This window comes from Pteropus medius, unplaced genomic scaffold (assembly GCF_902729225.1).
Source record: "Pteropus medius unplaced genomic scaffold, Ma_sr-lr_union100, whole genome shotgun sequence".
NCBI classification, from domain to species: Eukaryota; Metazoa; Chordata; class Mammalia; order Chiroptera; family Pteropodidae; genus Pteropus; species Pteropus medius.
In genome coordinates, this window is record NW_024354886.1 from 2,657,384 (window position 1) to 2,683,223 (window position 25,840).

General features: G+C 48.9%; 1 protein-coding gene and 2 pseudogenes across 1 annotated transcript in view; 2 read left to right on the plus strand and 1 right to left on the minus strand.

Annotated features, from left to right (window-relative positions):
• The window catches only part of MDGA1 (MAM domain containing glycosylphosphatidylinositol anchor 1), a 54,020-nt gene that overhangs the window by 19,955 nt on the left and 8,225 nt on the right, over positions 1 to 25,840 (plus strand). The window contains exons 2-9 of the mRNA XM_039856146.1: positions 9,665 to 9,804; positions 14,402 to 14,576; positions 16,543 to 16,739; positions 17,530 to 17,662; positions 17,922 to 18,191; positions 19,986 to 20,315; positions 23,107 to 23,403; positions 23,958 to 24,245. Coding sequence (XP_039712080.1) covers positions 9,665 to 9,804; positions 14,402 to 14,576; positions 16,543 to 16,739; positions 17,530 to 17,662; positions 17,922 to 18,191; positions 19,986 to 20,315; positions 23,107 to 23,403; positions 23,958 to 24,245 — 1,830 coding nt within the window. The remainder of the gene's footprint in view (positions 1 to 9,664; positions 9,805 to 14,401; positions 14,577 to 16,542; positions 16,740 to 17,529; positions 17,663 to 17,921; positions 18,192 to 19,985; positions 20,316 to 23,106; positions 23,404 to 23,957; positions 24,246 to 25,840) is intronic.
• LOC120597554 (cytochrome c oxidase subunit 6B1-like) lies at positions 6,683 to 6,952 on the minus strand (annotated as a pseudogene).
• Positions 15,586 to 15,704, plus strand: LOC120597718 (uncharacterized; annotated as a pseudogene).

Consider the following 25,840-nt stretch of genomic DNA (forward strand, 5'->3'; position numbering starts at 1 on the left):
GGCCCAGGGTCAAGTGAACGACAGTGATTAGGTCCCTAGGACCAGCAGAATGTGGTGGGGCTGGGTAGCTGGGACCCAGGCAGAAAAATTTTTATATGAGTAACCCCATGTCCATGGGCCCCATATCCCTGGGCCAGGCAGGCTCAGGTCCTGGATTTCAGAAGCCATTCTCTGCCCTAATGGACGACAGCCTCTCTCCCCACCACCATCATCCCCTATGTTACTTCTTTCAGCCGACCTTGATGTTCTCTTCTCTTGAGATTATGGCTCTTGGCATCCTCCCAAAGTAGATCTCCCCATTTAGTTGTGAATTTTCCTCTTGCAGGTCCTTGGAAGAGGTTCCCAAAGGGTCCCAGGCTATGTTATAAAAAAGAAAGGGAACTGAAATTTATTGAGCACCTACTAGATACTAGTCATTGTGTTCTGTACCAGTGTTTATTATCTCATTTAATCCACACAACCGAGAAGTTATTTCCACTAGAGCCTCAGATCATTCCTATTTTGCAGATGAAGAAACAGAGGAGGCTTCAAGAGGTTAAATGACTTGTCCAAGGTCATGTAGCCGTTAGGTCAGAGAAAGAGCCCTACCTCCTGCCCCTCACACCACACCATCTGGGCAGCCCCTCGGTTACGGCCTCGGATCAAGCAATGCCCGAACCAAGGCTTGTGCCCTTCTGTTCTCTTCCCGAGTATCCTGCCTACACCGGTTAGAGTTACTGTAGGTCCCCTCATTGTTGAGAGTTTTGATCTGGTGTTCTGGACCCCACCAGGGAGAAAGTCCCTTTATAGATTCGCCCAGGGAACCTCAGAGTCTTCATTTATAAGACTTTCCTGGTGGCCTATCCTGATATTCCAGAATTCCAGACATAGGGTGCAGATTAGACTTCCACTGATACTCAGACAGTCAACATAACCTGGCACTCTCAAAACCTGTGTGCCTTCTGATGAGGCTGGGATGTGGGTGCTGTGGTGCCAAACATTTATAGGGACTGGGGCACAGATGGCCTGCCCACTACTTTCAGCATAGGGGGTTGCCAAGAGTGCCAGGCTCTGCCACAAGTGTCAGGCTCTGCAAATGGACCCAGGCCCTGTAAACAGTAGCAGGCCCTGCATTTGACTACGAGAGCGCGGGTAGGTTTTATGCTACAGTGTGATGACAGGGTGGCAATGTGTGCCCTGACCCTTTCAGCTATGGTTGCTCTCTATACTCAGGGATAATACCCTTGCACCCAGAGATCAGAGACACATATACTCACTTGGGTTGGGAAGAGATTTTTGCAGCCAAAAGAGTGGTTGGCTAAATGCTGGTTTGGTTTGATGAACAAAGAAGTTCTTGTGGTGGAAAGCAGACTTTAATCTGCAGCAAGGGGAAGGCAGAGGTTCTTTGGTGAGGAGGGCTGGGCCTTATTTGGCTTTATATCCTAGTTCTAGGGGCAGGACATTTCACATAATAGGTGCTCAGAAAATGTTACGGAGTGAATCGCTGAATCAGTGGTGCATTAATGGGTGACTGTGTGTGCCTTTGGAAGGATTGGGAGGCCAGGAAGTGATAGAGAGGACGGGGAGGGAATTGGCCTGGACTGAGGCCTAATGACCAGGAGTGGACAGGACTGTGTATCCCCTCCAGATGACGGGCATGAAATTGAGGCCAGAGGAGATGGTGCAGGGTAGGTGGGACTCTTTTAAACTGGTTTTCCCAGCAAAGAATTGGAGCCTCCCCCAGACTTGGAGTGCTCCTGAGAAGTCACCCCTGGCTGGCAATGAACAGAGGACAGGCTTCAGTTAGCTCTGCAACCAGCCCAGTCTGTCCCCACTGCAGAGAGCACAGGGGACAGAGTTCATCCATGTGTGATGGCCCACGGTCCACAGAAGAGGTGCATGAGCATCATCCCTAGCAGAAGGAGGCCCAGGCAGAGCTGGCCAGCCTCCTGCCCTGAGAGCCTCCTCCTAGACCCTGGCCACCATTCTCTGAGAAGCTAATTAAAAGAGAAAAGCCTGTTAATATTTCAGCACTGTTAACCCTGCTAAATTATTAAGTGTCCATTTGCATTACATGCATAAAAGGATCAATAAATGTGTGTACAGGAGCTGAGAGGGTGAAGGAGGGATAGTTTCTAAGGATGCTGCATAAGACTGCTCCACCGGACTCAGAGACAGCCCTATGCCCTGAGCCCTGCGTCCTCGGCACTGTGCCAGCACTCGAGAATTGGAAACGCATGGGGCTGAGCACAAAAGTTGGAGAGTCAGGCAGACTTCCTTCCACCAGCAGGTCATCCTTGGGCAATTTACTTAACCTTTGCTGAGCCTCAGCTTCCTCATCTGACAACTGAAAACAGTAGTAGGCTTCTTAGGGGCAATAAATAAGATAATAGATATAAAACACTCAATGCAATGCTGGCACAGAATAAATAGTTATTGTTATATTACATTATATATACATCGTTATGTTATTTTTCTGTTATGGGGGGCAGGAGACCTGAGACATAGCTCCAACCTGAGACATAGCTCCAACTCACAGCAATCCTTCCCTACTTCCTTTCTGCCTCTCAGCAGGCCTTTATCCCCTTTATCCCAGCTCCTCTAGACCAGCGGTCCCCATACTTTTTGGCGCCAGAGACCTTTGCTTCTATGAGAATCTAATGCTTGATGATCTGAGGTGGAGCTGAGGCAGTGATGCTAGTGCAGGGCAGTGGCTGCAAATACAGATGAAGCTTCGCATCCTAGCCCGCTGCTCACCTCTTTCTGTGCAGCCTGGTTCCTGACAGGCCACAGACCAGACAGGTCTGTGGCTCATGGGTTGGGGACCTCTGCTCTAGACTATATTCTTCCCTAGGCCAGGGCCTGGGTGCCATCACTCCTTGTACCCCCAGCACTAAGCTCATAAACATTTGTTGGATGACTGTCTGATGGCAGACAGGACCAGAACACAGCTCCTGATTCCATATTGTTTGGCCCAGAACGCTCAGTGATGCTTGCGGGAGGTGGGTGGGGCAGTGGTGCTTGCACTGCCATCTGGCAAGTGGGCAGAGAGAACCAAGCCCGGGTGGAGAAGTCTGTTGCCCCCACCCCTTCTCCTTTTCTCTCCTTGTCCTTCCCCTACTCTGCTCTGTTTGGTAGTTTCCCCGGCCTGCAGACATACTTCCCATGAAAGAGTCAGGAGCAAGAAACAGGGCAACAGCCCCCACTTGGCTATGATTAATCTTTTTAAATGTGGCGTGGGGAGGAAACCTGAAGGAAAGCTAATGGGGCTTTAAATTCAGGTTTTCCATGCATTTTGCCGTCTGCCTGCCTTATTTGGCTCTGCATCCTATTGCTGCACCCTCAAGCATTTGACAGTGCCCCCTACCCCTTGTCCAGCAGCCAGGAGGAAATTCTCTCATAGGGGTGGGAGTTCTTTATGTAATTCTCCTGCTAAGTTCCAGTGAGAATTCTCTTCCAAAGCCCAGTGGGCAAAGTGGAATTTGTATTAACATGAGTTGTTGAGAGTTCGTGGCTTCCTCACTGGGCCTGCTGGGTGCTGGCAGTCCCTACCCCCACCTATAATTTGGGGTGTCTACTTCTGGGGGAAGAAAGGAGTGAGCTGATAGGCCAGAGGCATTCTGCCAGGGACTTGCTATTTCTGCCTCAGCTATTCTCATGATGATGCTACCCCACAGTGACATCTCTCGTGCCGCTTGACTCGTCTCAGCCAGCGGATTGGGGGAGGGGGGCAACGTGTTTCTTACTCTACAACCCTAGTTTTGTATTGAGCATTGGATCAGCATTTCTGTACTTGCTTTACACATCATTTCTGTCTCTCAAGATATTAAAGGTACTCTGTGCAAAAAAGGCTTTATATAGTCAAGTATATGTGGAGAGCCCTGGATGAAATGAAGATAACAGGTATGTTTACTGCAGAACTTTTCAGAGCCTTTAATAATATTGTATGCTGAGACTCTGAGGAGAGTGAAGATGCAGTGGTGTTCTCATTTGGTGATGGATTGTCAGTGAACACTTCATGGCACCCAGGTTGGGAGACACAGTTTTCCTTTTCTTTGAGGTTTGTTGATAGAGATTGGAGAGTGAAATAGGAAAAGCCTCATAGACCAGAGGCAGAAACATACTTAGTTCTAAATTCCTGTCCTGTTTTCTATCCACCAATGTGGTGTCAACAGAGGTGATCAAATCCTGTGGTGCCTCTGAAATTCCCAGGAGCCTGGTACAAATACAGACTCTGAGGCCTGCCCCCCGGAGAGTCAGAGCTGGTGCCTCTGTGTGTGGCCTGGAAATCTGCATTGGGAAGTCCTCCCCCGCCCGCCGGTGTCGGGGAGTGCGTGGATGACTGGGACAGTGAACCGAGTTCCAGGCTAGCTGGCAGAAGGCCTGGGTTTGAGTCTCAGCTGTGTCAGTGAGTGACAGGCATTTCCTTCTCCAGATCTCAGTTTCCTTTTCTGCCAAAGGAAGCCAAACAGGACTTGCCCTTTCTGCCTCTCAGAACTGAGGCGAGAAGCTTGGAAATAACATAGTGGACCCTGGGAATGTAGCAGCCCTCATCACCTGTGGCAGATAAGGGAGGGTCCCGTTGTGCAAAAGGCTTCGAGCCCCAGGGAAAGTGGGTTCCTAAGGGGAGCACAGGATCATTTATAGAATAAAAATCCTGGCTGACACGGTTAGATTGATCACTGTTTCAGAAACTGTTTGAAACGTTTTACGTGAGTCGACTTATTTATTCCTCACAACAACCCCATTTTACGATTGAGAAAGTAAGACTTAAGTAATTTGCTGAAGGTCACAATGTAATCTGCTGAAACCTAAGTGTGTGGCATGGCAGAGGGGGTGCTCGGTGAAGGGCACCATCCTTCTCCCCTGTTTTCCAGTTTCTCTGAAGCTCTGCACAGTTCTCAACGTGAATCTTGAACATATTCATGAAACATCCCTACTGGTTTAATGTCTGCTTTGAGCGCTTCCACCCTGGAAGGTGGAGGGGGCCACAGAGGGTGTTTCTCCTGTCCTCAACTCTTGCTCCTGTGCAGTCATCTCAGGAGCTGTCATTCAGTGAGAGAGCACATATTGCGTGGCCAGATGTTTTACATACATCGTCTTAAACCCTCACACCAGCCCTGGGAGGGGAGGCATTATTCCCATTTTACAAAGAGGCTGAGGCTCAGAGAGGTTAAGTAACTTGCCCAGTGTCACCCAGCTAGTGGGGAGCAGAGCCAGGAATTTATCTCAGATTGTCTGCTCTTTCCATCTCTCTAAAGTAGATCTCTCCTCTGCCCACTTCCTTGTCACATCCTCCTTCTTTAGAGTCGTCTTAGCATTTAGCACACTCTGAACCCATCCTGTTCATTTCTGTTTCCTTGTTTGCTGTCCGTCTCCCCAACAATGCTCTTTCAAGAGCTGGTCCTTGTTTGTTTTTCATGACAGCCTCTTCAGCACCCAGCAGAGCAGCAGGCTTGAAGCATTTGTTGTTTGACAGACTGAATGAAGGGATTATGTCAGGTGCCTCTTGACACAGGCCCTGGTCTGGTTGCCTTTGGAATCAGAAGATGCTGCTGTTGGCAGTGCCTTCCTGGGATGCATGGAGTGGGGCTAAGGTCAAGTGGGACCGAGCCCCTCTGGGAGCTTCTGACTTGGTGGGGTCTCTGTTGTTTAAGGGGAGCTGACTCACGTTAATGAAACTCATTGGGGTGATGGGCAGATTGAGTCACCAAGGTTAAGAGGGTCTGGGTACTTTGCTACTAGCCAGCACCACTTTAGAAGGGAAATCTACACCTGGAAGAAGTCAGCCATGGGAAGCAGCTCATCAAGTAGGAGTCAGAATAAATAGAGTGGGGAATTGTAATGGTTAGTGACATCAAAGGAATCAAGGTAACCTCAATGGGCAATGTCATCAAAGGGAGGGGGATTCTTTTTTTTTTTTTTAATATGAAGTGTAGCTTAGATACTGTAAAATTATAAGCATTTTTACATGTGTATCCACCTATGTAACCACCCCCTAGCTTAAGATATAGAACATTTTCTCCCCCACTCCAGGTGGGATCCCACCTTCTCCCAGAAAGTTCTCTCATGCCCTTCCCAGTAAAGAAATGCCCACCCCCACCGTTTAGATTTCTGTTACTATAAGATTGGTTTTTCCAGTTTTAAATTTCAAGTAGATAAAGTCATTCCCTATTTACTCTTTTGTATCTGACTTCTTTTACTTAAATTGTATCTTTGAGATGCAATAGTGTCTCTGTGTCTATCAGTAGTTCATTTTTCACTTCTGAGTAATAGTCTGTTGCACGAATATACCAGAATTTATTTACCTGTGCTACCCTTGATGGACCTATAGGTTGTTTCTTGTTTTTGACTATAATGAATAAATGCGTTATGAATATTCTATTGTTTTGTTGTCATAAGCAATCATTTCTATTGGATACATACCCAGGACTGGAATTGTGGCACCATGGGAATACATTAGCTGGAGTAGGTACTGCCAAAATCTCTTCCAAAGTAGTTCTACCATTTTAGAGTTGGATAGTCTTAATATTAATGTCATCAAAAGGAGTTGGATAATCTTTTTTTTTTTTTTACACTTTTCCAACAAGTATTTATCATTAGTTGAGCCAGGATTCAGGATCCCAGGGTGGGATGTACCCAGGTCCCCTTCACCTCCCTGAGAGTAGGATGGAGGACAGAGGAGGGGCGGCGTCGAGCCAGTTCAGATCTTCCCGGGAAATGTGCCTTCTGCCCAGCGGTTGTCCCAGGCTGACACCCAGGATGTGGAGCAGAGGGACTTGTGCACATGCTGGTACCATTTGCACACGGAGGCATCACCCCCTTTAGCATTATTGCCCTCTCACTGCGGTGGAAATTCAGGTAGTTCTGCCATCAGTTCCTGGTCTGATTCTGTTTGGAGAAACTGTCAAAAAGAGGCAGTCTGGTAGTTCTTGATTTTGGTCTTGATGTCTTCTGCCATGTTGCTGGCTCCTAAAGATACCCTGAAGCAGCTCACTGCTCAATGTCTGGATAATCTGAATGGTGTCATCAGCCATCATGCCCGATAGCCCCATCTCCAATGAGGAAGTACACCTGTCAGGCAAGATACCTGTGTCTGCTGGCCAGGCCCCATCTTTTTTGGCCTGTGATGGCTGGAACCTGAGAAAGTTTAGCTTTCCAGCTCTTTTTCAGTATTCCTTATCAATCACCAAAGCGTCTGTCATTAGAATACTACCTGGCTGTAGGCAAACCACGATGTCCAAGATTATAGCTTATCTTGCATTGAAGTCTGTTAAATCAATGTCTTTGTTACCCTAAGCCTCTTGTAGGCAGCCATGTGATCTCCTGGTCTTATCAGCAACTGGCATGCATTGGTGGGTCGTTTCCTGATGAGATTTCCTGGAGACCCTGGCCACAGATGGCTATCTCTACCATGTTATGGTATTGTTTATGCGTCTTCATTATAGGGGGCGACAGTGTCAGACTCATTCCTCAGATTCTAGGGTGCATCTTATATAGGGACTCTGCACAAAATTCATAGAAAGTGTGAGTTGAAAAAGACCTTAGAGGTCATCCAATCCTCTCCCCTCCTATAGGTGGAGAAGCTTTGATCTGACTTGCCTAAGGTCACACAACTTGCCTCCTGACAACTAGTCTAGGTTCATTCCTTTGTGGCAGCTAGGCAGGCAGGATGGTCTCCTGAACACTCAGATTCTGGGTTGGTGGCAGCTGCCACTGTTTGTAGAACCTGCTGCTGTTTAGAGAGACTCTTATGTTTAAACATGGCCTGTGTCACTCCCAATTGCTGCCCCACCAGCTTCTCATTCTGCAGCCAGAATGCTTCTGTGAACCCCCCTCTATAATTGATTTGTGTCTGTCCCATCAGTGTTGCTTGGAGAGAGTCTGTTATGGTGCTACTTGAGACATCTGTAGAACGCATTAGAGTTCTGCTAAGAACTTCTCATTTATCTTGTGTTATTATCACATTCACCTTTGTGAGTTCTCAGGGTTGAAAGCATTCTCTCCATTTTAGAAATGAGAAAACAAAGGCAGGCCCAAAGATCACTAGTGGCTTACCCCAAGTGAACCATAATATGTAATGTAGGACTCTGCCCTGTCAACTGATGCGAAGCCTCTCTGTTCCTTGAGGCCTGGTTCAAAAGCTGCCTCTTCCATAGGGCCTCCTGTGATTCTTCTTCTAGCAGATGGTGATGTTTCTCTCCCCTGACCTCCTAGGGACTTGTTCCTCTCTTATAATGCTTAGCAATTGCACCATGGGATATTCTTGTAAATCCATTCGTTCAATATCCACTGAGTGCTTGCTGTATTCAAGGCCTTGTGCTGGAGATGCCAAGGTGAAGTTCATGGTCTGGTAGGCAGAAATACAAGAACTCTGAATTTGATAGACACACAGATTAATGCTTTGTTGTGACCGATTTGGAAGGAGGGAGGGTGCAGGTCAATCATGGGACACTTCCTGGAGGAAGTCACATATTTTATGAACAGGTTTTATCTCACCTCTGTGCACCTCTCTAGGGCAAGGACTCAGTGTTCGCTGCCTGTGTCCTTTGTGCCCTGGATCAGCTCTCCCTCCTCCACACTCTTTGCCATCAACTGTGAGCAGACAGGTGTGAACTTGGGGGCCTTGCCCTCCTTTCCAGAGCTCACACATTGGTGGGCTGGGGGCTGGTTTGTCTTTAGGACTGTGAGGCTTGACATTGAGGGAAGGACTGTGAACTTTTCCAGTTCAATCATTTCCCCTTTAGGTTCCCACAGCCCTGGGCACTGTGAGAGAGGTCAGGGAGGAACCAGTTTTTTGAGAGCTTCCAGGCCCCCTGTGAGAACTTCTGTCCCTTGGAGAAGAGGCTGGCATAGGCTCAGGAAGCAATGACGGAAAATTAACAGGCCTTTGGGTAAGGGGAATGTGTAGTCTTTGGGGTTGGGGGAATCTTAGGTTAGGCTCTCTAAAAGCAGAGCCTAGGATATTTGGGAGTAGGTGCAGTTCAGGCAAGTGATTTGCTGAGAAAATGCTCCCAGGAGAAACGAAGGGGATGAAGGAAGCAACTAGGCAAAAATGTGGTTCAGCTGGCTTAGCTTCAATCCATTTCTGGGGTCTGGGGGTGGGAGCTCTGGCGCATGAACAGCAACATGGTCGTCTCATCTCGAGGCAAGGGCACTGGGCATTTGCACCCATGTTTGCCAGTCCATTGGGTGTGTGAATATGTGTACTGGGAAAGAAGGTGATGTCCTAGGCATTTCTGACCCAGGCAGCTCCCACCGGCTAAAGGCAATTCCTAGGGGAAGGTGAGCTCTTTGCACCCAGCAGCTATCACTGAGAGCAGCTGGGGATGGATGCACTGGCCAGATGTGGGAAGCTGGGTGGATCATCAGCAGCCTCCGCTACAGGAGGCTGCTAAGACAATGATGCTCACTGATTGATAACCAATCTGTACAGATTACAAAGCCCCTCGCCCTCATCAGCTTACTGAAGGGCACAGAGCTCTTGCAAGGGGGTGTTCCTGGCCCCTCTAGTTCTGACATCCGGGCCTTGGGAGGATTCTTTTCTGAGCTCAGTGGGGTCAGGCCTCTGAAGAATAGCCTGGGGAGGACTGGGCTGACCCCTCCCCGTGACATACTCAGGAGGGAGCCTCAGATCCTCTCCAGCCCTAGTGCCTCTTGTCTAAACCTCCCCCCTCTTTGCCAGCTCCAGCCCAGGCCCAGATCGTGCACGCAGGTCAAGCATGTGTGGTCAAAGAGGACAACATCAGTGAGCGTGTCTACACCATCCGGGAGGGGGACACCCTTGTGCTGCAGTGCCTTGTCACAGGGCACCCTCGGCCCCAGGTAAGCCCCCACCCAGCCTGTGTGGGGCTCCTCCTGCCCTCACCCCCTCACCTCCCATACCCACTCTGGGATCAAAGCTTGAGAAGAGGCAGCAGGAGTTCGAGAGTAGAGGCAGACTGTGGCAAATAAACAGAAGACAGGAGACTGGGGCTAAGGAAATAGCTGGAAAATGAACTCTGGGAAAGGACTGGAGGCTGCGGGCTTATTCACTTGAAAACATTGATGGCCAAGGGGAAAACTGAACGTCAGTCATTCAGTCCCACCCCATTTCTTGTATCTGTCTAACAGACATCCTCAGATGTACCTTCAGCCACTGTTTGAGGGTGGACTGTGTGCCAAGCACTATGCTAGGTGCTTTTGTCAGTGTTTTCTCTCTGGCTCATCACAACCATGCTGGAGGAAAGCATTAAAGCCCCCATTTTACAGCTGAGGAAATAGAGGTTCAGGGAGGTTGGGTAAACTCCCAAAGTCACACAGCTCTTATGAGGTGGGGGTAAACTCCCAAAGTCACACAGCTCTTATGAGGCAGGAGCAGAATTTTAATCCAGTACCATAGCTTAGCACAATTTTTCACATTGTACCAGTCTTTGGGTTGGGGGCTCTAGGAATTACCAACAACATATAATACAATCTCAATTTCACGAGGCTTCTGATAGGCAAGCTTCACACCCTCGAGGTTAAAAGACTCAAAGCAATTAGAAAGCAACAGATGCTGAGTATCTGGAAATGCCAGGTGAATTTTGTCCCAGACCAACTGTATGGTTCAGGCAAGAAGTGTTGGCTGGTTATTACTGAGAGTTGATGGGAGGAGGCAGGAGGTGGTGGGCTGGAGGGATGTGTAGAATTTGCTGGTGAGCTGCTTTGACATTTAAGAGCAGCAGAAAAGGTTTTGATTATATCCTAGGAAGGAGAGTGAAATAGAAAACCCTTTTCGGGGGGGGGCGATAATTTTGGGAACAGGGATGGCTTTAGTAGGTTTGGCCTTTGAGGCAAGCAGATGGGCAAGAAACCCCTAAAGACTCTTTCAACCGGAAACTGTGATCACTGCTTGCTCCTTCTCAAAGGTTTGTTTAGAAGTGAAAACAATGCTGCCAGTCTTCAGGCTGGTGTTCATGTCAGGTGTGACCATTAGGGATGGTTCTCCCTGATGCCAGGGAGGCAGCTGGGCCATTTTTCCCTAAAGCTGCACTGGCCATCTGTGTGTCCCTTGTGCACCATATTTATGAATCATCCGTGGCTATGGCTGTATGTACATGAATCCATTTTTATATTTCCATCCTTGGTTTCATTGTTTTTCCTGCTACTTAGGCTTAAACCCTTGGGCTCATATTTGACTCTGCCCCATCTCATTCCTTGCATCTAGCCAGCCCAAGGCCTTTCTTTTTTTGTCTCTTGCTAGGTCTTCTCTCTATTCCTCATTACCCGTCTAGGTCAGTCCTTCAGTCCTATTCCTTGGACCACTGCAGTAGCCTCTCACTGGCTTCCCATTCTCTCAAATCTCCCCTCTAACCCATCCCTGCACCATGCTCCCAGAATCCTCATCCTCCAGCCTGCTACATCATATCACTGCCCAGCTCAAAAACCTTCCATGGCTCCCCATTAACTACCAGATCCAGTTCAGGCTCTTAGTGAAATTGAAGACCTCCCACAATCTACGCCCCTGCCTTCCCTGTCTTATCTCCCACTGCCATCCTCCTCACACCCTGTGCTCCAGTCAAACGTGCCTAAGTATACCCTGTTCATTCCTGCTTTAACCACTGCTGCTCACCGCCCCTGAAATGCCTCCTAACTCCTTGTTTGCTCATATCATTACAATAAATATTCATTGAGCACCTGCTATGTGTCAGGCACTATGATGGGACCTAAGGATACAGCTACAGTTCCTGTTGTCATGGAGCATCCAGTCTCATAGAGGAGCAGCATCATCTCATAGCCCATTTTGTGGTCAGGATGAGAAACTGAGTGGACATGGAATTCTCCACTCCAAATATTGATAGAGAAGGAATCCCTAGGGCCAAAATGAAGAAAGACTCTATAGCAATGGTAGTGAGCAGAAGTTGAAGAACTTGGTCCTTGGAGGGAGTTGGACTGTATACTCACCTCAAGAATAATAGTATTAGTGCACACATGGAAGGGATATGAGTTAAAGCCACAGGGCTGTTTATGGCTAGGAGCTGGAACTGGACCCTGTCTAAAGCTGGAAGCTCAACAAGAGTGACACCACCTATAAATGGGGACCAGAAGACCTTAGTCACACAGCCCAGAGTCACAGCAGGGCACAGACTTTATTCTTCAGGGTATGGGTACAAACAGGGTCACCCATAAGAGAGCATAACCCTAAGCCTGTCTGTGTCTTGTACTATCTAAGTGATAAGGAAACCCTAAGCTGAGAAACTAACATAAAATCTGGTTGGAACATGTGAACCCGTGTATATTAGACATAGGCAACCAACTACACCACAGACAGGCCTATCAGAGCCTAAGTGAGACTTCTGTGGAAAATAATTCCCACTGATTATGAGCCTGTGGAATGAAAATTTAAAACCCATTTAAAAATACAGTGCTAGGAGAACCAGTCCACACACTCAAATAATTGAACAATTAGTATGTGAGGGAAGAGCGATAATAGAGCACGTTGAAAATGTTTAAAGAGATAATGGAAGGAATCAAATGTGTAAGACAGGTTATGAAAACTGATCAGTTAGATATGGAAAAAAGCAAATAGAAATCCTAGGGAAAAAAATATGTAGTCTTTTGAAAATTTTGGCCTTGATATCATAGAGATAACTGAAGAGAAAATTAATGAATTGGATGATAGATCTGAGAAAATCAGCCACAATGCAGTCTGGAGAAGGCAAAAGAGCTGGAGATGTGAAGAGGAAGTTGGGAGACATGGAGGATAGAATGAGAATCTACAACATAAACTCAGGCATTCTGGAAGGAGAGACTAAAGAAAACTGAGAGGAAGCAGTATTTAAAGAGCTAATGGTTGGGAATTTTATAGAACTGAAGAAAGGTACAAACCCTGAGATGGATAAGGCAAACCATGTTCTAAGTATGTAAACAAACACCATCTAGAAAAATCATGTTAAAACCACAAAAGTCAAGTACAAAAAGAAAAGATATTTTTATTGCCTTGTTCTCTCTTTAAAGCACCCTCTTATGTGAGTATGGATTGCTTGAAACTGGTTGTAGTCTTCCCCAAGCTTGTAACCTCTAGGTCCAGGAGGGTAAATTTTAGGGTGGCCATGGGATAAGAGTAGCAACATTATGGCCTGCAGTTGCCCCTCCATGCATGAGAAGGTTGCCCTTTCACCTACTTCTCCAAACCTTATTGTTTTTATGATCTATGGCCTGACCTATTCACCAGGATCAGGGGCCTTGCCCTGTCTCAGTAACAAGCAGTCCTCTTCATCTTTAAGATGGGAGCTTCCCTACCCCATCCTCCAATCCTTAGGACTAAGTAACCTGGAACTGATCAGTTTTTCTTAAGCCTCTGGTACTTCGAGTAGTAGATCCAGTTTCTTGTGTGATCCTTGATAATGTCCCATAATCTAAGGCAATGTTAATAATAATAGACAGCTGTTGAGTGACTAATACATACCAGGCTCCACACTTAGGTGCTTTATATACTTTGTTTCTAAACCTTACAATTACTCTGCAAAGTGGGTATTATGATATATAATAGTTATCGTTATCTACTGCTGCATAACAAATGCTCCAAAACTTAGGATCTTAAAACGACAAACATTTATTGTCTCATAGTTCCTATGGGATAGGAATCCCGGAGCACCTGAGCTGGCTGGTTCTGGCTCAGGGTATTTCACTAGGTCATAGTCATTTGAAGACTGACTGGGGCTGGAGGATCTTCTTCCAAGCTAACTTCCGTGCCTATTGACCTAAGGCTTTCCTTCCTCCCCTGTAGGACCTCTGCATAGGGCTGCTCATGACATGACAGCTGGCTTTCCCCAGGGCGAGGGACCCAAGAAAGCAACCAAGATGGAAATCATAGTGTTTTATAACCTGATCTTGGAAGTGACATACATCACTCCTACCACATTCTATTAGTCACACAGAATATCCCTGCTATAAAGTGGGAGAGCACTACAGAAAGGTGTGACTACCAGGAGGCAGAGATGATTTGGGGCCATCTTGGAGGCTGGCTACCACATAGACGTTTTGTACAGATGAGATATCTGAAGCCAAGAGATGAGTAATCTTAGTTTGCCAGGCACTAAGTATGTGTTAATTTAATCCTCCCAATAACCCTAAGAGAGGGGTAATATTCTCCATTTTACAGATGAGTAAAAGAAGGCCGGGAAGATTAGGTAACTTGCCCACAAATCTATGCTCTTAACCATTGCACTATACTGCTTTCTTTAAAGCCTCATCCATCTGACCTCTGATTCCCCAGGCTCTTCCCTGAAGTGTCCTACCCTGCCTGTGTATTCCCACAAGTCTCTTTGGGTTAGTTTCTTAGGCCTGTGTATGCCCCACGTACACTTGTGAAAAACCATGGGGGCCAGAGGAGAGGCCCCCCACCCTCACTGCTGCATCTGACTCTATCTCTTACCACATCCTCCCTCACCGGACCTAGGTGCGGTGGACCAAGACCGCCGGTAGCGCATCCGACAAATTTCAGGAGACGTCGGTGTTCAACGAGACGCTGCGCATTGAGCGCATCGCACGCACACAGGGCGGCCGCTACTACTGCAAGGCCGAGAATGGTGTAGGCGTGCCCGCCATCAAGTCCATCCGCGTGGACGTGCAGTGTGAGTCAGGGCCCTCCTTGCCTGGCTCCGGGGTTCAGGCTGGGAAGGAGGATGGGGGTGGGGGTGCGGTGGAGAAGGGGCACCCCTGTAGAGGACAGAAGAGACTTTCTCTCTTCCATGCTAGAGAGGGCATCTCTGCTGTTCCTCCAATGTGTACTACCTATACCACTCACACATTCCCATCTGTAATCCCATATGAACCTTGCAACGTCCCTGTAAAGTGGTCAGGGAGGGCAGGACAGATTGGATTATACCCCTTCCACAAATGAAGAAACCGAAATACTAAGGACTTTTAGTATTGCTTACATACCTGGCTTACTTACAGGCATAGGTCTCTTCACTGTAGTCCAGTGCCCTTCCCACAGTACCTCAGGCTTCTGCTTTTATCCTGGGCCAGCTCTGAAACTTCCCTACCCCACCTCATGCAAAACCAAGCACCCCTCAGTCCTTGCTGCTGCTTGAATGGGAAGCCTCCAGTCCCTACCTGCCCTCCGTAGATTATCCCCTTCACCACTAGAGGCTATCTCCCCATTTGCTACCCGCCTGCCTCCATGCCCATCCAGTCTGACCCGGGTACCCAGAAGCTGTGCGGCCAGGCTCAAGGGCCTGTCTGGTACCATCTTAATGTCTACAATGAACCTACCCATTAAGTATGCCGTATGCTCCCCAAGTGGAACCTGATAGAGTGATGAGCAATGGAATCCCACACCCTCTTTTCTGTCCCTCATCAGCCACCCAGGGGGCTGCCAAAACCTGGAGCTGAGGGTCATTTCTCAAGTTATTGGTGCTGGAAGGGGCTGATAGACATGGCTCATATTTCACCAATGCCCCACCTCTGCCCATGGCCTTGACTTTAATCTCAGTGGGCTGTGGAAGGAGGACAGAATGGTAAGGATATTGGACCACCTGTTTTAGGACGTTAGAATGTGGAATGTTGGTGCCTTTGGTTCACAACCCCGGCTGCACATCAGAATCTCTAGGGGATCTTTTTTTAAAAATGCTGGTGCCAGTCTATAGCCATGCTACCCTAAACAAGCCCCATCTCATCTGATCTCGGAAGCTAAGCAGGGTTGGGCTTTGTTAATACTTGGATGGGAGACCACCTAGGAAGACCAGGTGCTATAGGTGTAAAAAATAAGAAAAATATGGGATTGTAAGCTGACAAGGTCCTTGCAATCTGTGAGGTCAACCAAGGGTTGCCTCACCTTAAAAAAAATAAAAAATAAAAAATACTGGTGCCTGGGTCTCACTTCCAAAGGTTCTGATGGCATCGATTGGGGGCTTGGCCCCAGCACTGGGATTTATTTTCTCAAACTTTTCTTTTTTATTGAGGATTAACCTATATTAATTAGAGTACACTAACCTTAAATGTACAATTTAATGAATTCTTACATGTGTATGTGTACATGTAAACGCCATCCATTTCAAGAGAATTTCCAGGACCCTAAACGTTTCCCTCATGCTCCCTCCCAGTCAATAATCTCCTCAGAGGCAACCATCTTCTGATTTCTAACACAATAATGAGCATTGCCAGGCATCAGTATTAAAATGAAAATCTCCATGTGATTCTATTGTGCAAACAGGGATGAGAATCACCAATCTAGTCCAATTTACCAGTGAGGAAGCAGGCAGAGAAAGGACTTGGGCAAGTCGCACTACAAATTAATAGCTAACCTGGAATTTGAACCAGGGTTTCCTAATTTCCAGTCTGTAGCTCTCTACTCCATTTCTTGATGGGAGGGTGAAGATAGTAACCCCCATGTGGGTTCCTGGGGAGGGATAGCTGGGAAGACATCAAGTCCAGTCCCCTGACGAAAGGTCGGTCAAGCTTGCAGGGCTGGGAGAGTATCTGGCTCTCTGGAAGCTTCCTTGAGGGCAGCTCAGCTTTCCCTGAGGGCTGCCAGGAGCCCAACTCCTCTCCTTGGAGTAATCTAGTCCTGACTCCATTGGGGCTGTGCCCTTGCAGACCTGGATGAGCCAGTGCTGACGGTGCATCAGACAGTGAGCGATGTTCGAGGCAACTTCTACCAAGAGAAGACGGTGTTCCTGCGTTGTACTGTCAACTCCAACCCTCCTGCCCGCTTCATCTGGAAGCGGGGCTCTGATACCCTGTCCCACAGCCAGGACAATGGGGTGGACATCTATGAGCCCCTCTACACCCAGGTCAGGATGGGCAGTAGCTGGCCTGGTCCCCTCATGGCTCACCCTACACTCTTCCTCTTGCACTCAACAAGGGAGGGGACATGGGTGTGGAGGCATTACTCTGCAGTTCTTGGGACTGCCCTGACTTTCACATTGTTCTGATGTTAGAAGCATGCATCCTGATTGGGCTTCAGACACCCTGGGGCAGATGAAATTGAGACGGAAAGCTCAAGGAACAGTGATAGGGACAGGAGATCCCCCAAGGCAACATATCCTTCAGAACAAGCAAAGGCACCCCCTAGAGGCAGGCAAGTCATCCCTGCCTGCTGCCGGTTGGCAGAGTATTGGGAACCCATAGGCAGACACAGCAGGAGTTGGGGGCAGACAGATGACTCCACTTCTCACAGGCCCCCTATGGTCCCAGAAAATGATGATGAAGCCATTCTACTAGGGAGGGCTTTCAGAGGTAGCTTTCCTTAGTGGCTGTCAGAGTGTCACATGTGGCCAAGGCCTGTGGAACCAGCTCCATGTTTGTACGGGTTGCAGGACAGAACAGGGTTTCTCCCTTACCCCTCCATTTCCCAAAGTGGAGAAGCTGAGGCCTGGTTCTGGCCAGTGTGCACCAGGGCAACCTCGAACACAGAGAAGCCCAGGGTATGGAGAGTGCAGCACCCACCAAGGCTCGGGCTCCCTGGGGATAAGATAGGAATTAGAATGGGAATTTGCTTTGGTCTCTGGTGCTGGGGAAATATATTAGGGACCCCTGGGAGCCCAAGCAGACTCCTCACACCAGTGATCCATTGCTGCCCAGGGGGAGACTAAGGTCCTGAAGCTGAAGAACCTTCGGCCCCAGGACTACGCCAGCTATACCTGCCAGGTGTCTGTACGCAATGTGTGTGGCATCCCAGACAAGGCCATCACCTTCCGGCTCACCAACACCACGGGTACAGGAACTTCCCGCCCATACCCTTGCCTACCTGAGCTGACTCCCCAACCAGGAGACAGTGCCTCACCCCACACAGGACTCTAGGCATGTTACCACTAGTGACATCCCCTCCTCCCCTCTGCCTGCTCCCTGCCTTCTCCCCTTTCTTCCCCCCGCCCCAAGCCTTCCCTCACCCCATGGTTTCCCTGGCTTCCTATATCCTCCACATTCAGCTCTGCCTCACAATCTCCTAAGACCCTACCTCCTTGTCCTCCTAGCACCACCAGCCCTGAAGCTGTCTGTGAATGAAACTCTGGTGGTGAACCCTGGGGAGAATGTGACGGTGCAGTGTCTGCTGACAGGCGGTGATCCCCTACCCCAGCTGCAGTGGTCCCACGGGCCAGGCCCGCTGCCCCTGGGGGCTCTGGCCCAAGGTGGCACCCTCAGCATCCCTTCAGTACAGGCCCTGGACTCTGGCTACTACAATTGCACAGCCACCAACAATGTGGGCAACCCTGCCAAGAAGACTGTCAACCTGCTGGTGCGATGTACGTGGCTCTGGAGGGGTGGGAAGGAACTCGGAGGCAGACAGGGTCCCTGTCCTCCAGGAACTATGGGAGAGGGACCTGTCTGTTTCTTCTTGGTAGGTGAGATATGCTGAGGAAGCATGTTCCTGGCACTTCTATTTCCCTACCAATAGATGGCCATACTAAAATGTATATAGTTTTATTTACAGGCATTTACAATCCACATTTCCAATTATAACCTCAACAATCCAAGAGGTAAGAAGGGCTGGCATTGATTACCTACTTTTTTTTTTTTTTTTTATAGAATGGAAAATAGGTTACAAAAAGCTAAATGTGGACTTCCAATCTTCAAGATAAATTTCCTGGCTTTCTTCTTGTACACTGGTTTCTACATACCTTATATGTAAATCTTTATTAGCAAAGCATTTCAGTGAGTCTGAAGATAATTATTAAATGTAAAAATGATACAAAACTTGGAGCATGATCTAAAGAATTACAAGCACTTTCCTTACTAAACTTCAGCCTCAGTAGTTAGCACTAGCTGCTATATATGATCTTGATTTTACTACTCTGCTTCATGGAGAAAACTTTGAATCCTTCTGCTTGTGCAACTTTAGGTTGTTGTTTATTTATCTATTTTATATATTTTAAAGATACAGGCTGTTTCCAGTTCTTCAGTGCTTGAAAGTAAAGTATAGCTTCTGCCAAATTCAATTGAGAGAGTTGTTTTTTTTTTTGAAGAAATGAGCTCTTTTGTTGTTGTTCATCTTTCATTGACCAGTCTCTCTCTGAGTCTCCTCACAATAAGAAGCTAGCTCTCTATGACTTTTTAGTTAATCAGAGCAAGAAAGAAAGTAGCAAGATCGTGGCTATCTAGTGACTTTTTTTTTCTTTGATGGCACTTTTCCCATCAGAAGACTGTTTTTCTCCACCTGTTTTCATTTGGATTTTAAAAACTGGGTTGATGAGATCTCAATTTACATTAAATACTGAGATCACCTCTTAAGGTGATATATAGTCTGCTTTACTCAACCCAGTCCTGGTTTATGGCTGTTGTACCAATGTTTTGTCCAATTAGCACCCAGTATTAAGAGTTCTAACTCTTAGATAATGTCAAACAATATTTAGATTTTTCTAAAGAGGTAAGACCCCTTTCTTTCTAAACGGTATTTTAATGTAATTATATGTAAAATGATTTGTTATAAAAATTACATGAACTGTTGCAAAGAGTCAAGTAGCACAAAAGGGTAAAATGTACGAATTAAAACTTCCCTCAATTCCCCTCAGTCCCATTCTTTAGACAGAACCGCTATTACATTCTGATGCAACCTTCCAAAATTTGTATTTTGCACATTTGAGGTTTAAAACAAGAATAAAGATAAAGAAGTATAGTGGTTAAGAGCACAGGCTCTGAATTAAACTGTCTGAGCCTCTGTTTAACCCTCCTTTGTGAAATGAGGACACTAAAGTACCTCCCTCACAGATTGTGGGATGAGTTAAATGAGTAAACCCATGTAAAGTGCTTGGAACAGTACCTCTCACATAGTGTATGTTCAGTCAACAGTGGCTCTAATGATTACTAAACCTGCTTTTCTACAGCGAGCGTTTTTGAACTTTTAAAAATGCATCTGAGCAAGCAGAACAATTTCCAAGCAATTTCCAAAAATGATGGTTTCTCTCATGGAGTGGGGGGTTGTAGACCCTAACCTTCAGGAGGGCCATTTCAAGGGGAGGAGCTGGGTCTGGTTGGGGGTGGGACATAGACCCTGGCTTCGGGCCAGCCCCAGCCACCCTTCCCTCCTCATCCACCTATAGCCATGAAGAATGCCACATTCCAGATCACCCCAGATGTGATCAAAGAGAGTGAAAACATACAGCTGGGCCAGGACCTGAAGCTGTCATGCCATGTGGATGCAGTACCCCAGGAGAAGGTGACCTACCAGTGGTTCAAGAATGGCAAGCCAGCACGTATGTCCAAGAGGCTGCTGGTGACCCGAAATGACCCTGAGTTGCCCGCTGTCACAAGCAGCCTAGAGCTCATTGACCTGCACTTCAGCGACTACGGTACCTACCTGTGTGTGGCTTCCTTCCCAGGGGCACCTGTGCCTGACCTGAGCGTCGAGGTCAACATCTCCTCTGAGACAGGTGGGCAGCTGGAGGGGCAGTGGGGAGGTGTGAGGGAGCTGGAGAGGCTCACAGAGGGGAGGTCGGGCAACAGCTTGGGAAAGGGGAGCCAGAGTGGAGAGAATACTATTCGTTCATGCCACCCACATTTATTAAGCACCTATTATATGCCAGGTGCTGTGCTACGTGCTGAGGTAGAGTGGTGGGCAAAATAGGCTCTGCCCTCGTTGAACTATCGTTCTCAGATAGTTTCACAACTAAATATATCACTGCAAACTGTGATACATGAGAGTCAGGAAAGAGTTTCCTAGAATAGAATGTTTGGTCTGAGATCTGAGGGAAGGGCAGGATTTTACTAGGCAAAGGAGAGCAAGGGAGGGTGGAAGAGAAAGGCAGGCCAAGGAATCAGCATATGAAAATGTGCTGAGACAGGCAAGTGCGTGGGCCATTTAGAAAACTGAGAGGAGAGTGTGGCTAGGAGAATAGAATGAGATGAGAGTGGAGAGGTCAGCAGGGGCCGGATTATGCAGGAGAGTGGGGTCTCTATTCCAGTAATAATAATGAAATAATAATGGCTAACATTTATTGAGCGTTTACTATGTTGTATTTATCTCAATTGCCTTCATGATTTACCTTATGGGATAGATAGATAGTTTAGTTTTTAGAGAGTTCAAAAAACTTACCAAAGGTAACACGACAATAAGTGGTGGAAAGGGGATTTGGCGGTCTGACCTCAGAGCCTGCTCTCAGCCACCCCTAAAAGATTTACACTTGGAGAATGACAGGAGTTTGGAGGGGATGACTCTGGAGAGGGTTTCTAGAATCTCATCCCCAGTCCCCAGCACCTTGCACTCAGGAGCTGGTTGACTTCAGCTAAGCCTCCTTAATTCTCTGGCCCTCAGTTTCTTCTCTGTGAGACATTGAACCAGATGGCCTTGGAGGATCCTTCCATCCTGACATCTGCACAGGGAGAGGCCAGGTGAAGCTGGAGGAGTCAGGAGAGGCTTCTGGAAGGAGACTAACCTGAGCTGGGCTTTAAGAGTGGGCCACGACTCCATAGATTCCACAGATCTATTTTGCCAATCACTGTGTGCCAGGCCCTGGATGAGGAGCCGGGAACCCAGCCACTAACGCCACAGACCCATCCTGAGAGCCCACTGCCGAGCCTGGCAGATACACCTGTTGGGCTAAAGCAAGAATTGGAAGGGCAAACCTTAGCTAGGCCACAGGAACTGAAGGCAGGCTCTGCAGAGCATCTTGCAGATATGAGAGAAGGAGTACCAGGCTGCCAAGGGATGCCAGGTATGGCTTCTCAGAGGAGCCATGCCCCATGTGAGCATTTGCTAGGCAGGAGGACAAGCCCAGGAGAGAAGGGATGGGGAGCCCCTAAGGTGTATGACACTTAGCATGTCCAGGGAATATGTCCCTTACAAGTGGATCTCACAGCTGGGACACAGGATGGGAGAGGGAAGATGAGGCTGTGGGGAGGCAGAGACTTTGCAGAGCCAAGGAGTTTGAGCTTTAACCTGAGGGCAGTACAGCTTCAAAGGAGGGAGACACCTTGACCTTTGGGGGCACAGAAGGTTTGGAAGCTGAGATATTTTAGAAACAAGGTAATCAACAGGACACATGGCCATTTTCTCCATTGGCTCATAAGCCTGATGACTAGGGCATGCAAGATTTTTAAGGGCCTGTAGAAATGGCTTAGACCTGGAAAAATAAATCAGTTGGCTCCAAAATACAAAGAGAAACTGCAAAATTAAAGCCAATAAATGCATAAATGTTTATAGAGTATAAATTAAGCTAACTAGACCTCAGCATGCCTTGTAGGGTTATTTGTAATTTATATTTAATGTAGGACATTTTAATTTGTTTGATGAGATGTGGGATGGGACCCATGGAAATCTTTGAAAGCACCCCCCCCCGCCCCCCCGCCCCGTTTGGGCAATGTGTTGGGTTGAATTAGGTTTGGCTGTGAATAACAAAAACCCTAAATAAAAGTGGCTTAAACAAGCTAGCTGTGTATTTCTTCTTCATCTACAAGTGAGCAGTGCAGGCTGAAATAGCGGCTCTGCTCCACCACTTCCTCAGGCCCCAAGACTCTATCTTGTCTTACTGTTCTCCTATCCTTAGCGCGTGCTACCTCATCCACAATGGCAGTTCCAGCTGCAGTCATCAACCCGCATTCCAGCCTGCAAGAAGGAGGAAAAGAGAGACATGGCCTCTTTCTTTAAAGACCCTTATTTCCTGTTGGCCAGAATTTAGTTACATGGCCAGAATTTAGTTACATGGCTACGGCTACCCATAAGGCAGGCTGGGAGATACAGTCTTTATTCTGGCTGCATGCCCTGCTAAAACTCAGATATTTTATTACTTTGGACGAAAGGGTAAGGATGCTGGGGGTACAGACTATCCATCTGTGATAACAGTCCAGAAAGAGAAGATGGAGGCTTTAACTAGAGCAGGGCCAAAGGGCAGGAGACAGGGGATGGAGGGAGGAAATATTTAGTAAAACTGTTTAAAAGGTGGAATCCCCAAAACGTAGTAGTGTTGTGGTAAGGAGAAAGAAGGCCAGGAAGACTTCAGCTCTCTTTCTGAGCTGGAAGAGCCTGAAGTAGAGACCTAGGAGGTGGAGAGGATTTGAGGAGGTGAGTTCTGATCGGATATACTGAAAAATCTGTGAAACGTCTGGAATGGGAAAGGGAGGCTCGCACCAGGAGGCTGGAAGCAGAAGCCACAGAGCGGAGGCCCCGGGGGATGGGGAGGGGGGAGCTCTAACCCTGCTCCTACCCACCCCTCCACCCCCCTGCAGTGCCACCCACCATCAGTGTGCCCAAGGGCAGGGCTGTGGTGACCGTGCGTGAGGGTTCGCCCGCTGAGCTGCAGTGCGAGGTGCGGGGCAAGCCGCGGCCGCCGGTGCTCTGGTCCCGCGTGGACAAGGAGGCTGCGCTGCTGCCCTCGGGGCTACCCTTGGAAGAGACCCCGGACGGGAAGCTGCGGCTGGAGCGCGTGAACCGCGACATGAGCGGGACCTACCGCTGCCACACAGCTCGCTATAATGGCTTCAACGTGCGCCCGCGCGAGGCCCAGGTGCAACTGAACGTGCAGTGTGAGTCCCACCGTCTTACCCGGACTACCTCCCAAGTTGTCCCTCCTGTTCTCAACCAGGCCTGCCCCCTCTTCCCCCTTTCACCCACCCCAGTCCAACCAAACCCCTCTGTTGCTGATATCTCTAAACACTCCTTGACATATTTTTACAAAGAGGGAAACCGAGTCACAGAGCGGTTAAGTAACTTGTGTAAGTTCTCACAATTAAAAAAAGGGGCTGGGATTTGAACCTACTCCATCTAGCTCCAGGGATCAGACTCTAAATCCCGACGTTATGCTGCTTTTCATTTATATAGGGGTAAGGGGGCCATTTGAGACATGAGTAGAGGCCCAGTCTGGGAAGCATGGTTGGAAGAAATGGCCGGGAGGGGGTACTTAAGCTGCAGCTCGGGGAGATATGAGCGTGGCTACTGCATGAGCGTGTTGTGAATGTGTATTCGCCCTGAGGCCCTTCCAGGCTTAGGGCACGGGAGTAAGGGCGAGCGCATCGCCTCTTCCACTGGGGCTACTCTTCAGAATGCCCTTTGCCCCGCTGACCGCCGCCCCCGCCCCCAGTCCCGCCGGAGGTGGAGCCCAGCTCCCAGGATGTGCGCCAGGCTCTGGGCCGGCCGGTGCTCTTGCGCTGCTCCCTCCTCCGAGGCAGCCCCCAGCGCATCGCCTCTGCTCTGTGGCGCTTCAAAGGGCAGCTGCTGCCTCCTCCGCCGCCCGCCGTCCCGGTCGCCGCCGAGGCCCTGGACCATTCCGAGCTGCACCTCGACGCTGTCACCCGCGACAGCAGCGGCAGCTACGAGTGCAGCATCTCCAACGACGTGGGCTCGGCTACCTGCCTCTTCCAGGTCTCGGGTGAGCGTCCCACGGGTCCCGCCCCACCCAACCACGCCCACTTGGGCGCACGCTCCACCCCAACTCCAGCCCTGCCCACGCCCCGCTGGGCCCCGCCCCCTTTCTCCCGCCTATACCAGGTTTAGGCCCCTGCCTTTCTAAGCCTCACCCTTGCTAGGTCTAGATCTCGCCCATCCTACAAGGATTCACCTCCGACCTCCTCTTACAGCCCTATCCACTCCACTAATGCTCATTTTAGGTCTAGGCCTTCTCCTTTTAAGGCTTGCCTATACCTGTCCTAAGCCCCGCCCGTTTTAGCTCAGCCCCCTTCCTTGGACTCTGACACGCCCCCCGCCTCCGCTTCAAGCTCCTCCTTCACCACGCCTAGGCTTTACCCAACTAGCACTGCAGAAACCAGGTCTCGACTCTTCCCTTTAAAGGCTCCTAGGCCCCGCCCACACAAGGCATAAGCTCCACCCCTTACAACCTTGTCCAATCCCAGCTCTCCGCTTCAACCTGTTTATGTAAAAGGCCCCGTGTCATCCCGGTCCACACCAGGTTTAAACCCGCCCACTCAAGCCCTGGGTACTGCCTCATCTCAGGCGTCATGTTTCAAGCCCCTCCTCCTTCATCCTTGGCCCCAGAGACTCCTCTTTCCAGACCGTAGTCCCAAAGTGGGGGGCCTGAGTTGTAGTTTAGGGGTGCAAAGACTCCCCTCGGTAGCGTCTCTGGAACCTCTTGGGTGGTGATGGGGCAGCCAGAGCACATTCTAAGCCGTCTATCACCATAAAGGTTCAGGCCTCTTGGTGCCCAGAAATCCCTCTTAGCCCTATCTCCTCATGAAGTCATTCCTAGTGGGCTGTTTGGGGCTGCAGACGGGGAGTGAGTGGGTCAGGAAGGGGTGGAGGTCGTGACGAGGGGCGAGGGGAACCGACAGGGGTCGACGGGGTAGCCAACCCTTGTTTCTCTTTCCTCCATTGGGGAGAGCTGTTCCCTGTCAGACTGGTGACAGCACCCTGGGAAGAACCCCAGACATGCCTGTCCCCGATTCCACCACACCTCCAGCTCTCCCAACAGCTCCTGACTGACTGGGTACCCTTTTAGCTCTTGTTTGGATCCCCTCACTCAACAGCAGGGGCCTAGCACCACAGGTCACTGGCCACTTCCCCAGCCCCACCAACCAGAGGCCCCTGTGACATTTCCCACCTCCTTCCCCTCTCCCCTGTTTTCCCACGCTTTCCCTGTCATCCCACTTTTTGCCTCACTCTATCCCTGTCCTTTCTCTTCTCTTGTCCTCTCTCTTCTCTTCTACCTTAATCCTTGACCCTCCTTCCTGTCTTTTGCCCAATCTTCTTTCCCTGTGTTTTCTGTAACATCCTGTTTCTGTCTTCCCAAATTTCTCTTTGCTCTCTTTTCTCTGGCCTTTCCACTCCATTCTCACCGACACCACCCCTTGGAATTCCCAATTGTCCTTTTCTCCATCTCCCACCTTCCCTCTTACTTCACCTGGCTTCGCCCCAATCTCCTCCCCCATCTCCTCTCCTTACAATATTCCCTTCTCTTTATCTCTCCCATCCCCTCTCTCTGTTCTACCCCATCCTGTCTCCTCCCACACC